Raw genomic sequence first — 18820 nt, forward strand, 5'->3', positions numbered from 1 at the left:
ACCATTGTAAGTACGTGGCGCTTGCCATTGCGAGTTTGAGGGAGTGTGATGTAATCAATCTGCCAGGCCTCTCCATATTTATATTTCAGCCATCGTCCTCCATACCAAAGAGGCTTTGACCGTTTGGCTTGCTTGATTGCAGCACATGTTTCACAGTCATGAATAACCTGTGCTATAGCGTCCATGGTCAAGTCCACCCCTCGATCACGAGCCCATCTGTATGTTGCGTCTCTACCTTGATGGCCTGAGGTGTCATGGGCCCATCGGGCTACAAATAATTCACCTTTATGCTGCCAATCCAGGTCCACCTGAGCTACTTCAATCTTAGCAGCCTGATCCACCTGCTGGTTGTTTTGATGTTCTTCAGTAGCCCGATTCTTGGGCACATGAGCATCTACGTGGCGTACTTTCACAGCCAGGTTCTCTACCCGAGCAGCAATATCTTGCCACAATGCAGCAGCCCAGATGGGTTTGTCCCTGTGCTGCCAGTTGTTTTGCTTCCATTGCTGTAACCATCCCCACAGGGCATTTGCTACCATCCATGAATCGGTGTAGAGATAGAGAACTGGCCATTTTTCTCGTTCAGCAATGTCTAAAGCCAGCTGAATGGCTTTCACTTCTGCAAACTGACTCGATTCACCTTCTCCCTCAGCAGCTTCTGCAACTCGTCGCGTAGGACTCCATACAGCAGCCTTCCATCTCCGATGCTTCCCCACAATACGACAGGACCCATCAGTGAACAGGGCATATTTCTTTTCATTCTCTGGCAATTGGTTGTACAGTGGGGCTTCTTCAGCACGACCCACCTCCTCCTCTGATGATATCCCAAAGTATTTGCCTTCTGGCCAGTCCATGATCACTTCCAATATTCCTGGGCGACTGGGGTTTCCTATTCGAGCCCGCTGAGTAATCAGTGCAACCCACTTGCTCCATGTAGCATCAGTTGCATGATGCGTAGAGGGGACCCTTCCCTTGAACATCCAGCCTAGTACCGGCAATCGGGGTGCTAGGAGGAGCTGCGCTTCAGTACCGACCACCTCCGAAGCAGATCGAACTCCTTCATATGCTGCCAATATCTCCTTTTCAGTTGGAGTATAGTGGGCCTCAGATCCTCTGTATCCCCGACTCCAAAACCCCAGAGGCCGACCTCGAGTTTCCCCAGGTTCTTTCTGCCAGAGGCTCCAGGTGGGGCCGTTCTCCCCGGCTGCAGTGTAGAGCACATTCTTTACATCTGGTCCTGTTTGAACTGGCCCAAGGGCTACTGCATGGACTATTTCCTGCTTGATTTGTTCAAAGGCTTGTCGTTGTTCAGGGCCCCATTCAAACTCATTCTTCTTACGGGTTACTTGGTAGAGTGGGTTTACAATCAGACTGTAATTTGGGATGTGCATTCTCCAAAACCCCACAACACCTAGGAAAGTCTGTGTTTCTTTTTTGTTAGTTGGTGGAGACATAGCTGTTATTTTGTTGATCACATCCATTGGGATTTGACGACGTCCATCTTGCCATTTTATTCCTTAAAACTGGATCTCTCGTGCAGGTCCTTTGACTTTATTTTGTTTTATGGCAAAACCGGCTTTCAGAAGGATTTGGACTATTTTCTCCCCTTTCTCGAAAACTTCCTCTGCTGTGTCACCCCACACAATAATGTCATCGATGTACTGCAGGTGTTCAGGAGCTTCCCCCTGCTCTAGCGCAGACTGGATCAGCCCATGACAAATGGTAGGGCTGTGTTTCCACCCCTGGGGCAGCCTATTCCAAGTATATTGGACTCCCCTCCAAGTGAAGGCAAATTGTGGCCTGCACTCTGCTGCTAGAGGGATGGAGAAAAATGCATTAGCGATATCAATTGTGGCGTACCACTTGGCTGCCTTCGATTCAAGTTCATACTGAAGTTCCAGCATGTCCGGCACTGCAGCACTCAGTGGTGGCGTGACTTCGTTCAGGCCGCGATAGTCCACTGTTAGTCTCCACTCGCCATTAGACTTTCGCACTGGCCATATGGGACTATTGAAAGGTGAATGAGTCTTGCTGATCACTCCTTGGCTCTCCAATTGACGAATTAGCTTATGGATGGGGATCAGGGAGTCTCGGTTAGTGCGATATTGCCGCCGGTGCACAGTTGTGGTAGCGATTGGCACTTGCTGTTTTTCGACCCTCAGCAACCCCACAACAGAGGGGTCCTCTGAGAGACCAGGCAAGGTAGATAATTGTTTAATGCCCTCTGTCTCTAAGGCAGCTATACCAAAAGCCCACCGGAACCCTTTTGGGTCCTTGCAATATCCTCTTCTAAGATAGTCTATGCCAAGGATACATGGAGCATCCGGGCCAGTCACAATGCGGTGCTTTTCCCACTCATTCCCAGTCAGACTCACTTCAGCCTCCAATACAGTCAACTGCTGAGATCCCCCTGTCACTCCACAAATATAGATGGGCTCTGGTCCTTTATAGCTCGATGGCATTATAGTACATTGTGCACCGGTGTCTACTAAAGCCTTATACCTCTGTGCGTGTGATGTGCCAGGCCATCGAATCCACACAGTCCAATAAACTCGATTGTCCCTTTCCTCCCCCTGGCTGGAGGCAGGGCCCCCCTAATCCTGGTCAGAATCTTCCTCGGTTCTGTGTTTGAAGGACTGTCTGCTGGAAGTTGGAGCAGCAAACTTTTCAGAGAATCCCTTTTTCCTGATTGTTTTCTTTTGCAACTCACGTACCCGTGCCTCTAGGGTCGCAGTAGATTTTCCATCCCATTTTCTCATGTCCTCTCCATGGTCTCGTAAGTAAAACCACAGGGTGGCACGGGGTGAGTACCCACCATATCATCTTCCTTGTGTGGGCGAACGCCTGCCCCTGACAGCTGAGACACTGCTTTGTACAGGTACGGAGGAGAATAATTTCTCTTCAAGTTGGTGAAACTTTTCAGAAAGTGTTTTCTCCCAGGTGTTCTCTTTCGGTCGTTGGACACTGGTTGGTTCAGGTTGGGGGGAAGATAGATTCTCTTTAAGTTGGTGGACCTCTTCAGAAAGTTTCTCCACAGCTGAGACGCAGGCCTGTAAGGAAGAGGAGAGACTTTCTTCGTACTGCCGGAGTTGTTTAGCCGCTTCATCCACTGTGGGTTCCTCATCCTCTTTCCAGGCCATTATTGCCAATGAGCTGGCATATGATGATGGTGCACTCCGTACAAACTTCCGCCACATGGGTCGTGTACACTTGACTTCATCTGGGTCTTTGGATGTTTGTCTGAGGTCTGGATCCTCATAAATCACTTCCCGTACAGCTAATTCCCTCAGGTACTGGATTCCCTTCTCCATAGTGGTCCACTTGCCTGGTAGACATAAAAGTTCTTCCTTGAAGGGATACCTTTCCCTCACAGCTGAGAGGAGACGCCTCCAGAGGCTGGTGGGTTGTGCTCCATCTGCAATTGCTTTGTCAATGCCGGCGTCTCGAGCAAGGGATCCCAACCGTCTGGCTTCCCTGCCGTCTAATTCCACACAATTGGCTCCAGAGTCCCAGCACCGGAGCAGCCAGGTGACAAGCTGCTCACCTATACAGCGACCAAAATCTTTTTGCACATCTCGTAGCTTACGCTCGTTTAGGCTTCGGGTAGTTACTGTTGCTTTTTCGGCATCCTCATCTTCCTCCTCCTGAATCCTTGATGGCCCAGCGTCGTCGTCATCTTCATCATCTTTATACCTAGTTTTGGCAGAAGCCTTACCTGGATTGGCAGAAGACTCTCTGCGTTCTAAACGACCTGAATTTCTATACCATATTTTCACCTTCTCTACAGGGGCAGCTTGCACTGCTACTGCTCGTTTCTCTGACTTTGTTACAGGGTCTGCCACAGGGGTTGGAATGCCCTCTGCAGGGGCAGCTTGCACTGCTACTGCTCGTTTCTCTGACCCCGTTACAGGGGTTGGAATACCCTCTGCAGGGTCAACTTGCACTGCTACAGCTCGTTTCTCTGACCCCGTTACAGGGATTGGAATACCCTCTGCAGGGTCAACTTGCACTGCTACAGCTCGTTTCTCTGACCCCGTTACAGGGATTGGAATACCCTCTGCAGGGTCAACTTGCACTGCTACAGATTGTTTCTCTGACACGGCCACAGGAGCTGGAGCGGCTGCAGGAGCTGGAGCTGGAGCAGTTGCAGGAGCTGGGACTGGAGTAGCGGCAGGAGCTGGAGCTGGAGCGGTTGCAGGAGCTGGAGCTGGAGCGGCTGCAGGAGCTGGGATTGGAGTAGCGGCAGGAGCTGGAGCTGGAGCGGCTTCAGGAGCTGTAATTGGAGTGGCTGCAGGAACCAGATCTGGAGCGGCTGCCGAGTCCACCGTAGGGGTCACAGTGGCCGTTGGATCTGTCACAGGGCTTGGAGTGGCCGCAGGGTCTGTCACTAAGTTGATAGCAGTATCAATGGCAGCTCGATAGGCATGAGCCAGGCCCCAGCACGTTACAATGATTTGTGTTACTTTGGAACTGCCAGAATCATGACACCTTTTTTTCAAGCATTCTGCCAGTTTTTGAGGATTTTGCCATTGCTCAGGGGTGAATTTCCAACACACTGGGGGTGCCAACTGCTCTAGATGCCTGCCCATATCCACCCATACTCCCTGCCACCCACAACTATCCTGCCTCCGGGCAGATCTCCGGATGAGCTTCCCAAGTAGTTGTTTAACTTTAAGCAGAATCTGAAGTGCATTCATGAGGCAGAACAACAAGACTATGGTATTCTGAGTATCCCAATAATATTCAATATCTTGGAGAGCTATTTTGACAAGCTCAGGGGATAAGAGGGTGGTGAAGGAGGAAGGCAGAGTGATCCAGGAGGATACAGGGGTGGTGAAGGAGAAAGGGAGAGTAATCAAGTAAGAAAAATCATCTTCCCCTTTTCCCTCCACAGATTGACTCTCTAATGGAGAAAAACAATAGGTATAGTTGCTAATAGTTCCCAAGATACTGTTTCCAAAGTACAGAGTCCACGATGTTACTGAGTATAAATACCAAGTTAGAGTCATGACCAGATATCTTATCGTCTCATAAGCCATTGCTATAATACTCAGTACCATAATGATCTGAAACCAGGGCCCAGAGAGGATAAACAACAATACAGAGAGAAAATACGGAAAATAATGTACTATAATACTCAATTTGGAAAACAGGCGCAGCAGAGTTGAGATTAAAGCAATCAGCATCATGACAAGTGACTATTAAGCAGGTCTAATCCTTACACCAATTTTAGTTTAACACACTCTGATCAGATCTGCCGTTATCTCAACCTTTCGGGCCCCACGTTGGGCGCCAAAAAGGCTGTCGTGGTTTAACCCGGCCGGCAGCTAAACACCACGCAGCTGTTTGCTCACCCTCCCCCCTCCCTCTCTGGGACGGGGGAGAGAAATGGAGAGTGAAGCCCGTGAGTTGAGATAAAGACAGTTTAATAAGACAGGAAAATAATAATAACAAAAATAATAATAACAATAATAATAATAATGATACAATGGTGATAATACGAAAGTAATAGTATGTACAAACAAGTGATGCACAATGCAATTGCTCACCACCCGCTGACCGATGCCCAGCCTAACCCTGAGCAGTCCGGCCCCCTCCCCCCAGCTAGCCACCCCTATATATTGTTTAGCATGACGTCAGATGGTATGGAATACCCCTTTGGCTAGTTTGGGTCACCTGTCCTGGGTCTGTCCCCTCCCAGCTCTTACTGCACCCCCAGCCTGCCCGTTGGCAGGACAGAGCAAAAGGCTGAGATGTCCTTGGCTTAGTATAAGCACTGCTCTGCAACAATTAAAGCATCGGGGTGTTATCAGCACTCTTCTCATCCTAAGCCAAAACACAGCATTCCACCAGCTACTAGGAAGAAAATTAATTCTGTGCTAACTGAAACCAGGACAGCTTGACACCAAAATTATGAGCTCTTTTGTTGTCAGGCTGCCTCTTAATTTCCTTGTGTTTTTATATTGTAGTTTACGAGATAAAAATCTGTATACATATGCAAGATTCTAAAAGCAGAGCTATACTCTGCGTAATCATGTTATTGCCCTTACTTTGTCAGTTGAACAAACCAATCCATTGCTATTATCTTTTGCTGAGATGTCTGTAGAGTTGGTCTGATGTACTAAAACTGTTTTTTGCCATGGCTGAGCTGATAATTTTGAAAAAAATATCATTTGAAAAGCTAAGAATTAAAGCAGGCTTCACAACTGGAGATAGGTAGAGATGCTGGGTCTTCTAATTGGAAACCACTGTAGGTAGGTGAGATAGCTTTGACCTAATCTGTTGATCTGGGTTGTTTTAAAATAGCTGTAGATTATTGTAAAACAAAGGAGAAAAGGGAGAGAATGGTATACTGAAGGGTATATAGGGTATATGCAGCAGTACCTCCTGTTCTCCTAGAATTGTCTCATTAAAAAAAAAAAAAAAAAAAAAAAAAAACCTCTAAGATTATATAATCAATTTTTAAACCTTTTTCCAGCTTTTTCCAACCTTTCTGGTTTGGCAGAAAGTTATTCACCTCAGAACATCAGGGAGCTTGCTAATTGTGGATGAAAGCATACCTAGTTGTCAGTTTAATATTTCAGCCTGCTTTACCTCTGTTCTCCTGTTAGAAATTCAGATTCCTGTGTGATATGACATTAATCCTCTAATAAAAAGTTTCAAAAGTACTTTACAGGGTTCTTGAACCTTCCATTCAGGAAATAACACCTATGTACACCTGAAGTTTTACTGAGCACCTGTCTACATTGCAGAAGTTGTAACCTCTTGTCTGTAGCGAAGACTGACTGTAGAATGTTAAATGAGGTCGGTGCCAGTGGCATGTAGTGGGTACCTTGGGAAGTATATAGAAACAGGACAATACATAGTGATGCTTCTTTCAGCTGTCAACAATCTGTATCTTTGATCTATGAGGTAAGAAACTAAATTTTCTTCCTAATTTTGAACACTCAATTTACTGCATTGGCAACAACTGAACAGCAAACTACTCTCAAGAAACCTTGCCTGTGTATGAACTGATTGTTTCTTGATGTTATCAGTACAAACAATGCATTTTAGTACTAAATAAAAGTGTATTATTGATATGCTGAACTGGTTTCAAGTGGTTTTTAATGTAGTTCAACATTCCTAAGCTTCATTCCCACATTGTGGAAGTAGAAGAGAGGTAGTGAGAGAAGTGAGAGAAGGTAACCCAAAATTTCTAGAGGTGTAGTTGGCATGAAGCAGCATGTTACCATTATGCACTATGTATGTGAGCAGTGACAAATTTTCCTCAGTGTGACCAAATTTTTCAAAGGATGTGAAGCACAGGCAAGGGAGCATAGGGTATGGAGGGTATTTCCAAATTATTTCCAAATTCAGCATTCTTTCTCAAGGACAAAGAGTGACAGTGCAACTTACTGTGTATAATGGGGTCAGAGAAGGAGTATGTGCTTAGACTTATGGCCTTAAACATTTTTTGTTAATGTGTCTTTTTTTGGCAGGGATGGTGTTAATTTTCTTCATAGTAGCTCGTATGGGGCTGTGTTTTGGATTTGTGATGAAAATAGTGTTGATAACACACTGTTTCAGTTGTTTCTGAGCAGTGCTTACATGGTGTTTACCAAGGTCTTTTCTGTTTCTCTCACTGTACTGCCAGTGAGGAGGCTAGGGGTGCACGAGAAGCTGGGAGGGGGGCACAGGCAAACAGCTAACCCAAACTGACCAAAGGCACAACCTATACCATATGGCATCATGCTCAGCAATAAAAGCTGGGGGCTATTCACCAGGCCTGCTGTTGCATGGGGACTGGCTGGGTGTTGGCTTGTGGTGAACAACTGTTTTTTTTGGTATCCCTTTTTTTTTTTTTTTTTGGTAAACTGTCTATATCAACCCACTAGTTTTCTACCTTTAGCCCTTCCAATTATCTTCTCCCATCCTGCTGGAAATGGGGAGTGATCAAGTGGCTGGGTGGTGCTTAGCTGTCTAGCAGTGTTAAACCACAACAGTGAAGATGAAAATCAGCTGAGGGTTGAGAATGTGAGCAATGTCTGATGGGGGGAGTCAGTCTTGCTCACAGTGCTGGTCTACTATTGGTTCTGGTTAAGGACCTGCATTGCATCTAACAGTTGCTCACCAAAGTAGAGGACACTCAGTGCCCAATCTACAGGCACCCTTGAAAAGTAGTTTTTTTTTTAAATTTTATTTTTAATTTACTCAACATGCAAGAGCAGCTAGTGAATTATGAGCACTACCTTTTCTCTGGCAGAGCTCAGCCATTCTTTTTACTGTTACCTCCATTCATTCATTGTATATCACCTTTCTCCCACAACCATGAGGCTGCTCTTAGGACTGCTTCCAGGATGTGCTTACCTCCCCCAGGTTCTTAAGTGTGTGCTACATGTTTTTAATGCATTTGGTCTAGAACTCATCTCCTAGCAATCAGCTGAGCTTGCAGTTTGCAACAGGAGTCTGTCTAGCCTGCACATCCGTGTAGCTGAATTGCAAGGTGTGGCCTTAGAATAGAGGCACAGTGGGAGACACAAACGGCGTAGAGCGTTTCTGAACACTGTCAAGAATCACAGAACTGTAGGGGTTGGAAGGGACCTCGAAAGATCATTGGGTCCAACCCCCCTGCCAAAGCAGGTTCCTCAGAGCAGGCTGCCCAGGTAGGCATCCAGACAGGCCTTGAATATCTCCAGAGAAGGAGACTCCACAATGTCCCCAGGCAGCCTGTTCCAATGCTCCGTCACCCTCACTGTGAAGACGTTTCTTTGCATGTCAGTGCGGAACTTCCTGTGTTCTAACTTGCATCCATTGCCCCTTGTCCTATCCCCAAAAACCACTGAGAAGAGGTTGGCTACATCCTTCTGTCCCCCACCTGATTAAGGAGACATTGGGGAGGCAAGGACAATATTAAGGAGGTATTGAGGAGGCAATGGGGAGGCAAGGACAATCCCCAGACAAGGACTGTATATCTCGAAACAAGACACTGGAACTCATGATAAGGAAGCGGCAGATGGACAGAGGAACAAATGTAAGGACTATAAATCTCGAAACTGGACATTGGAATTCATTATAAAGATACAACAAACAGGAGAATTAGCAACAACCAGCTCTTGCAATTAAGAAACATGCCAACTCAGCAGATTCCTGACCAAAGGTGAAAAGTACACTGTAAGGAAGACTCAGGGTCTTCCTCCCAAAGACCCCTGCCCATGTCCCAAACACCCTGCCTACAATTCTTGGGAGGCTCTACGCAGGTGCAAGGTGCTAAAAGGCTAATTAGCATGAGAAGCGAGGGAAGGCGGGGATAGGTAATGAATATGTATAGGTGCTTGTAGAATATTGATAGATTGATTGTATAAATTCAAGACTGCTTTCCGCTTTGGGTATGCACGATAGGTGGAGAGATCCCCCGTGCATCCAGTGCTGCAATAAAGAATATACCACTTAAAGGAATTTCGGCTTCAATCTTTGAATCACACCCCACAGATATTTATATACACTGAGGAGATCCCCTCTAAGTCTTCTCTTCTCCAGGCTGAACAGACACAGGTCTCTCAGCCTTTCCTCATAAGGAAGATGCTCCAGGCCCTGTATCATCTTTGTGGCCCTCCGCTGGACTCTTTCCAGGAGATTCCTGTCCTTCTTGTACCAGGGAGCCCAGAACTGGGTGCAGTACTCCAGGTGAGGCCTGACCGGGGCAGAATAGAGGGGGAAGATCACCTCCCTTGACCTGCTGGCCATGCTCCTTTTAATGCACACCAGGATCCCATTAGCCCTGTTGGCCACAAGGGCACAGTGCTGGCTCATGGTCAACCTGTCGTCCACCAGGACCCCCAGGTCCTTTTCCTCAGAGCTCCTCTCCAGCAGGAGTGAAATGTTTGTGTGTTCAGCTGCCTGTCAGGATAACAAACGACTGACTTGTACTGATCAGCAAAGGCACTATTGGTTCATGCGCCTCTGATTCGCAGTGCTGAGGGCCTGGTGCAGGGGACAGCAGGCAGCAGGTGTTCCAGCAGTGATTCCCAAGCCTATGCCTACCCCAAGACTGCTTGTAACTTGCAGCAACATGCACTGTGTGGATGTTTTGTGCAACATTGCCACAACTCTGTAATGGCTTTCATCACCCTGGACTATTTCCTCATTGACAGGTAAGAATGGGGGGCTGTTAGCTGCTGTGGAAGAGAGTGAAACGAGGTGCTGAAGTTAAGACTGTCATGGAAGGACTTGAACATGGCTATTTTGGGCCCTAGATAATCTATGGTGCTGCTGGTAGCAGAAGGCTAGAGCAGCCACTCTCCAGAACACCCTCCAAATTGAAAGAAAATGTATTATAGAAAATTTGTCCAAACTCTGGTTGTTCCTTACATGGCCAATTACACCTCAGAAGAGTAGGGGAGATGGGGGTGTAACATCTTGAGACCCCGGTGCTCTCTTACGAGTAGGAGTGCTGAGGGGCCAAGCTCTGCCACAAGCACCCTGTCCCTGGTCACATACTTCAGTGCTAATGCTGAGCGGGAACGATGGTTTCACAAGAAAGTTTTACAGAGCGCTTGAAACCTACTCATTGGATAAAGCATGTTATCCAAGTAGGCACGTTATCACCTGCCCCACGTCATTTTTTTCCCAAAACAGCCACCAGCACAGCTGTTGTCCTTCCACATTTAATTTATTTTTCGCCCCGAGGGGCTGGGGCTCCTCAGGCGCGGGCCCCCTGCCCGCCATCTCGAGGAGCCCGGCCCCCCCCCCCTCGCCTGTACCCACGGCAACCACCGCCTCCTTTCGCCACGCCGGCGGCCGCAGGCGGGCGGCTCCCCGAGGTCCCGCCCTGCGCGGCGGGGCGGAGCGGCTGGCGGCGGAGCGGGCGGCAGCGGCGGCAGTTTCTCCGTGGCGGCCCTCCTGCCTCGCCCGCCGCCATGTGCGAGCCCAGCAAGCAGGACATCGCCGCCATCTTCAAGCGGCTCCGCTCCGTGCCCACCAACAAGGTGAGGGCGGCGGGAGGACGGGGCGCCGGAGAGCGGGGGGGAGGCGGCGGCCGGGCTCCGCCGTGGCGGTGACACGTCGCACTGCCCGAGGGCGGGGCGGGGGGCGGGCGGGGAGCCCCGGGGCCTGGCGGGGCTCCGCTATCCGCCAGCCGGTTCCGGCGGGGCGGCTGGGGCTTGCCGTGGCCGCGGAGGCCTGCTCCTCGTCCCACCGAGACCCGACACACACATCTGTGTATATATATATATATACGCATACACGTATATATACGTATATAACATATACGCACCTCTGTGCTGCGCTAGGTGCGTGGTGGTAGCTCCCAGGGCACGTGAGGCTAGGGAAAACGATTCTCATTTAAATAAACGTGCAGTTTAACGTGTGGATTGTAGCGTGTTTAATCGGGCATTTGAGTAACTGTCTTGAAAATAGAATCATAGAATCATAGAATATCCTGAGTTGGAAGGGACCCTTAAGGATCATCAAGTCCAACTCTTGACACCACACAGGTCTACCCAAAAGTTCAGACCATGTGACTAAGCGCACAGTCCAATCTCTTCTTAAATTCAGTCAGGCTCGGTGCAGTGACCACTTCCCTGGGGAGCCTGTTCCAGTGTGCAACCACTCTCTCTGTGAAGAACTTCCTCCTGATGTCAAGCCTAAACTTCCCCTGCTTCAGCTTAACCCCGTTCCCGCGGGTCCTGTCGCTAGTGTTAATGGAGAAAAGGTCTCCTGCCTCTCGACACCCCCTTACGAGGAAGTTGTAGACTGCGATGAGGTCTCCCCTCAGCCTCCTCTTCTCCAGGCTGAACAGGCCCAGTGCCCTCAGCCGTTCCTCGTACGTCTTCCCCTCCAGGCCTTTCACCATCTTCGTAGCCCTCCTCTGGACACTCTCCAACAGTTTCATGTCCTTTTTATACTGTGGTGCCCAGAACTGCACACAGTACTCAAGGTGAGGCCGCACCAGCGCAGAGTAGAGCGGGACAATCACCTCCCTCGACCTACTAGCGATGCCGTGCTTAATGCACCCCAGGATACGGTTGGCCCTCCTGGCTGCCAGGGCACACTGCTGGCTCATATTGAACTTGCTGTCTACCACGACCCCCAGATCCCTCTCTTCAAGGCTGCTCTCCAGCGTCTCATCGCCCAGTCTGTACGTGCAGCCAGGGTTTCCCCGTCCCAGGTGCAGGACCCGGCACTTGCTCTTATTGAACTTCATGCGGTTGGCGATCGCCCAGCTCTCCAACCTATCCAGATCCCTCTGCAAGGCCTTTCCACCCTCATTCGAGTCCACAACTCCTCCAAGTTTGGTGTCATCGGCAAACTTGCTCAAAATACCTTCTATTCCTACATCCAGATTGTTTATAAAAATATTGAAAAGTACCGGCCCTAAAATGGAGCCTTGAGGGACCCCACTAGTGACCGCCCGCCAGCCTGACGCAGCGCCATTCACCATAACCCTTTGGGCCCTGCCCGTTAGCCAATTGCTCACCCATCGTATGATGTTTTTATTTAGCTGTATGCTGGACATTTTGTCCAGTAGGATCCTATGGGAAACCGTGTCAAAAGCCTTGCTGAAGTCCAAAAAAATCACATCAGCTGGTTTCCCTTGGTCCACCATACGGGTGATCTTATCATAAAAGGAAATCAGGTTAGTTAGGCAGGACCTACCCTTCACAAACCCATGCTGGCTGGGACCAATGACTGCTTTGTCCCCCAGGTGCGCCTCAATAAGTTCGAGAACCATCTTTTCCATGATTTTACCAGGCACTGACGTGAGACTGACAGGCCTGTAATTGCTAGGGTCTTCTTTCTGACCCTTCTTGAAAATCGGCACAGCGTACCTGTAATCCGTCCTCTGGTTTCCTTTGGTTAGCATGAGAAACAGCTTTTTGGAATTTTCATGTCTTTTTGTACGGGACCGCCTGACAAGGTTTAACGAATGCTTTACAGTTACTAAATGGGACGTATTTTGTACACATAAAAGACATTCATAGTTCTTAAGGTACCCAGTATTGTTTAAACGTTTGTAAAGCTTACCAGTTGTGATAACTTGTACCCTGAGACTGTAGTATATAGACTCTTTTAGTTTGCACAAATCTGTTCCTCTGAAACAGGTAGTTTTTGGTTCCCGCTCTCTGGTTCATTCTCTTCTCTTGTTGAAGATAGCATTCGTGTCTCTGCTTGGAGACCTAAATCAAGGTTCTGAACTGGGTGAAAACCAAGTAGGTGTGCTGTGGTGGTGGTTTATTAGTTCTGCAGTTTTGTTATTACAGTGCGAATTGTGGGGTTTGTGTGTCTGTTGGGAGGTGTTGTGGTCATGTTCCCTCCCTCCCCTCACCCCAGCAGAATATACTATAGTACATCTCACTCAAGTCATTTTAAGTTTACAGTGCTTCTAGTCCAGCTTCCAGTCCAGTTTCCTTCTGTTGGCAAATGCTTCTTCTCCCTCCCTTACACTGGTATTGCTGATGATGTGGCTGTGATGTGAGTTGGACCTACCTTTGATCTGAGCCAAAGCGCTTTTGTAGTGTTGGTTTCCAGTAGGATCAACAAGCCTGATTATTACTGCTGATGCAAGAAAAGAAAGCATATCAGGATACAGTGGTTGGAAAGGAACAGAGTGGCTGCTCGGATGAAGATTACCTTTGACCAGTCACGAAACTGCCATCTGAGTAGCAGTGGGTCCAGCATTCAGGCGGCTGTGTGCTGGTCTTGCACAACAGGGATAGCGAGCAGCAACACTGCGTGGTTAAAAGTGCCTTTGTAACCCTGACCTCAGTGGCAGGTGATTGCTGAGCCCCACCAGCTCTTTGGAAGTGTCAAAGCTAGCATTTCCAGAGGCTGTATATTACCATGTTGCCATATCCAACAACAACGTGTACTATGAACTTATTTACCAACAGGCATAAAGGATCTGTTAACTTCAACCTCTCATACAAGATGTTTGTTTTAATGACTTGCTGTGGACCTGTCTTTTTGTTAATTCTGGTAAAAACATCTTGATTGCAACTTTTACTCCTTTTTTTCTCCAAAGTGACTGTTCCTGAGTCTAGACTGTCCTGAAATGCTTGAATACTAAAAGAGCAAAAATAATACAGGTGTAGTTAAAAAGCAATAGATTATTTAGGTGTATCCTTCAAATTAGTTTTTATAAAGACTTTCGTATCTTAGTTGTACCTAACTCACTCCAATAAACACAGTTGCCATATTTAAAATGGAAATGATTTCATAGGTAGGCTCTGAAATCCCTTTTAATTTTGTTTTAATTTCTTGTTACAATTTATGTGGTGGAAAGCACTCTAAAATGAGGAAGCCAAGCAACATGAGTGTAAGTTAACTTATACTTATTTGTTTCAGTAAGTTAACTTGATAAAATGTTTCTATTTCTGTCACATAACAGGATGGAAATGATAGTTCTTATGTTACTTTCACAAAAAAATTAGTTGTCATTCTGAGTTGCATCACAATCCTTAAAGCTACAATTTTTGAATAATTTTCACGGGTGTCTGATAGATGGTTGATAAGGTCCTGTATATGTGAAGCCAGTGAGCTATGCTGCTTTGTGGCAGCTAGCTTCCAAGGTGATGCAATTAACTTTTAAGAAGCTGAAATTAAGAAGCACTTATATTTGTTCCAGGAAAGGCATGTTAATAACAGAACCTTTTTAACCATGGGATTTTTTTAACCACCTTAAGATTCTCTTTTCCCATTTCTGCTCTGAGGAATTTCAATGAAACTTACAGCTCTAAGTCTGCTCTTCTCTCTTGTGTTAGAAGCAGGACCAAGGCTGTTGTCTTGGCTTTGATCTCCAACAGAATCTTGTCTTATTTTGTTGTCTTCATCCTACTTTTGGCCTAGTAAGAAACTGTTTGAATACAGCCAATTTAAAGTGAAGATGAGGTAATTTATTTATTTATATTGGAATTAGCTCAAAGAATGGAGGGAATTGAGGAAAAGTGGATGAATTCTGACTACTTCAGGCTGTATGTTTTCCTGTGATGTGGCATACATGAAGAGTTACTCATTCTTTTTCCGTAACTTCCTGCATATCATTCTCCTATCTGTGCTTACTTTAGGGTATCTCTCCAGTCCCTCCTTCTATCCCTCATTCTGTGTGGATTTTCTCTTATTTCTTCTTTCTGCTGTATGTCAGTGGATGACCCTGTTTGCACAAACAGTACTGGGACACATACATGCTTTCCAGACTCCTTTCCTTCCAGTAGTGCACTGTTAAGCCTCCATAGAGAGAGAAAGAGTGGACTTGCATATGCAGAAACTGTAACCTCCATGCTTTCCATTTGTGTTCCAGGTTATTGGTCTAACTGAAGCCCAGACTTAAAAATGTTTTTATTGAGGATGAGTCAGTGTTGAATCTGATGGTGAACTTGTGCCTGATAAATGCGCACTACATAAGATACAGAGACCCACAGTAAAGCTAGGAGTTTAGCCTCAAAGTGCTCTTGGGCATCTACTTGAAATTAATTTGGTTGGTGATAGGTTAGCTGACTTGAATGTAAACTCAGGGCTTGTTTGATTGGGTATGTAGACACAAATCTCTAGTTGCATCAGTGTAGTTTCTAGCAAGGAGACTTGTTAGTGTTTCTGTTTGTTTGTTTTTTCTTCCCAGCCTGTCAAGGAAGTGAAAACATTTCTTAAAAGCTTTTGTATATCAGTAGAGTTGGAAGTGTGTACTTAAGTTGGAAGTGTTAAATGTGTACTTGAACTAGATTGATGTGGGTTCTCTGCCCTACTGTTTTTCAACCTGTGATCTACGTATAAACTGATGATGGACAGAAACCAGGAGTTTGTGTTGTCCTGTCTAGTTTGTGTGAAGGCATATGAGTTTGGGCAGGTTGTGCAACTACTCTTTATAAAATTAGGGTTATGTGAAGTTGTCATGTAATCTGAGCTGGAAAGATGACATCCATGCTATAAGGATGAATTCATTAAATTCTGATCACTACAAGGATGTTAGAATGACCTATAATACAACTTTAACAAGTGGTTATGCGTAAGTCACATTAATGATTTTTATTTTCTTAAAGGTATGTTTTGACTGCGGGTCAAAAAACCCTAGCTGGGCAAGCATAACATATGGAGTTTTTCTTTGTATCGATTGTTCAGGGACCCATCGATCCCTTGGTGTTCACTTAAGTTTCGTTCGGTAAGTAGTTTGTATACTTTTTACATTAAAAATGGTATTTTTTCAACTTCTGATGTTTTTTATTTTGTTGAGATGGTTGTTCAGAGAGGAAAATGCATTCTTAATTTCTGATTGAAAGTTTTTAATGTTTGTAAAAGCTTTGATTTATCTGATAGCTACTTGGGAATGAGGTAAATAGGTAGGCTTCGGTAGAATTTGTACCTTGCACACATTCCCATTACCTGCTTCTAGTATTTGTTAGTAGCGCATATTTGTTGGCAGATTTGTTTGTACATTGAAGATTATGGCTTCTATAGGTAGGTCAGTGATAAAAGGAAGACTAATGGAATTGTGGGCCCTCTCCAGAAGGAAACAGGAGACCTGATCACCCAGGATATAGAGAAGGCAGAGGTACTTCATGACTTTTTTGCCTCAGTCTTCTCTGGCAAGAGCTCCAACCATATAGCCCAAGCCCCAGAAGAAAAGGCAGGGACTGGGATAATGAAAAACCACCCATTGTAGGAGAAGATCAGGTTCAAGACCAGCTAAGGAAGCTGAAGGTGCACAAGTCCATGGGACCTGCTGAGGTACGTCCACGGGTCCTGAGGGAATTGGCAGATGTAGTTGGTAAGCCACAGTCCATCATATTTGAGAAGTCGTGGCAGTCCAGTGAACTGGAAGAGGGGAAATAAAACCCACATTTTTAAAAAGGGGAAAAAAGGAAGAGCTAATGAACTACAGGCCAGTAAGTCTCACCTCTGTGCCTGGCAAGATCATGGAGCAGATCTCCCCGGAAACTATGCAAAGGCACCTGGAAAAGAATGAGGTCATAGACTCATACGATCTGAAGAGAAACCAGAGTGATTGGTGACAGCCAACACAGCTTCACTAAGGGCCAATTGTGCCTGACAAATGTGGTGGCCTTCTCTGATGGCGTTACAGCATTGGATAGGGGAAGAATAACTGAAAAATAACTTTTCCAGTCAAGACTGAGGCAAATACTACTTTATTATCTTCAGCAGTGCTACAGTATATTGATCATAATGATAATCTGACAGCCTAGCAAGCCAGTTTAGAGACCTAAATTTTTTTTTTTTTTTTTTTTTTTGCCTACTGTGCTTCTTGAAGTAGTTCAGTACTAGCACTGTGGTGGCAACATAATGGGGTAGGAAGTGAGGGGTTTTGTGTAAAGGACTATACTCCCCTTTGGTGGCAGCACTTGGATAGGCTCAGTCAGTTGGTGCAGTTTTAATGAGCTTCTCGTATTTCAGGTGAGTAACCCAATTTATGTCCTATAGGTGTATTTGTCCTATTAAATAGAACCTTCCATTTCATATATGTAACTGCTGGAAGTGTGTGAGAGCAATGCATCTGAGAATGGACTGCAGATAAAAGCAGCTGTTTTTTATCAACTAAAATCTGTATTTTTCCTCTGTTGCTTTGTCACTGTATAAAAGAATGTTACAAAGGGGTCTTTCAAGAATGCATTCCTGATGATCACAGTATTATGACTGTTAGAATTCTCTTCATATTCAATGCTCCCTCTACTACCCCCAGATAATTTGGGAAATAAACTCTTTACACAAACAAGGTAGATTTTAAATGTCTGTGAAGATAACATTAAAAATGTTTCCTTCTCTTCAGATCTACAGAACTGGATTCCAATTGGTCTTGGTTTCAACTGAGATGCATGCAAGTGGGAGGAAATGCAAATGCTGTATGTACTCTTGAGTGTTTGCCGTGAACATTGAAGCTTGTTAGGCTTGGAAGCTATTGTCTTTCCTTATTGGCTCACATCTCAATCTAGAATTTGTTTATTTCTCCAGTCCATTTCTCTACTTTTTCTTGTTTTTAAGAATTCTTTTGAGTGCTGATTTCACCATACTTCTTGCAACTTTTTCATGTAGGTATAGTCTGCAAAAGTTTTTTTTCTTAGAAGTCATTAGTAAAAATCACTGAAAAGACTAGACCAGATTCCTTGAAAATGCATCTAATTTAACAGCAAAACATTGATAACTGATGAAAGATGGCCTTCCATCTGCTTGTAAACCTAGTTAACAAGTGTTCTCCTGTGACCTTATTTCTGTATGTAGTTCATGAACATGTCTTGCCAAAGGTCATGTCACTGCTGAAGTCAAGATATGACTTAGGCTTTAGGTACGGTTAAAGTCAAGATAAGATGTGCTACACTGTCAGAGAGAGGAAATGGCAATGTTTTGGCTAATTGATATAATCTGTTACTTTTGATTTAATTCTTTTACATACTTAAAAATAAGTTTGTTTCATAATATTTTCTTTTAAACTAAGGTTTTGTGTTGACTGCTGTATTGTCCTCAATTTCCTTTTAAAAAGACAATACTTTCTTCAGTCAGCTCCTCTGGAATCTTACCTCTTTTCCCATATTTTTTTTTCAAAGATCAACCACTGGTAGTTGAGATTGGACACAGAGTAGTACAGCTGAGGGAAGCAAACATGTAACTTTCATAAGAAACTTCTACTTTTCTTCCAGTGCCCTGGAAACTTACCCCTTATCTTTCTTCATTTGTGTTTAGTCCTTAAACGTTGTTTAAGAAACTGTAAGTCTTGAGCTTCTTTGTGTTCCCTCTCAACCAAGCTTTAATTCCATTTACAATTTCTTAATTTGCTTTCTTAATATGCTTTCCTTGAGTCTTGTCATTGTAATATTCTCCTAAATCTTACCATCTCTGA

General features: G+C 45.4%; 1 protein-coding gene across 1 annotated transcript in view; it reads left to right on the top strand.

The window, feature by feature from the left end:
* Positions 1-10800: 10800 nt before the first annotated feature.
* The window catches only part of ARFGAP3 (ARF GTPase activating protein 3), a 34301-nt gene continuing 26281 nt past the window's right edge, over positions 10801-18820 (top strand). The window contains exons 1-3 of the mRNA XM_027450044.3: positions 10801-10967; positions 16014-16132; positions 17756-17828. Coding sequence (XP_027305845.1) covers positions 10899-10967; positions 16014-16132; positions 17756-17828 — 261 coding nt within the window. The 5' untranslated portion in view covers positions 10801-10898. The remainder of the gene's footprint in view (positions 10968-16013; positions 16133-17755; positions 17829-18820) is intronic.

The sequence above is a fragment of the Anas platyrhynchos genome, chromosome 1 (assembly GCF_047663525.1).
Source record: "Anas platyrhynchos isolate ZD024472 breed Pekin duck chromosome 1, IASCAAS_PekinDuck_T2T, whole genome shotgun sequence".
Taxonomy (NCBI): domain Eukaryota; kingdom Metazoa; phylum Chordata; class Aves; order Anseriformes; family Anatidae; genus Anas; species Anas platyrhynchos.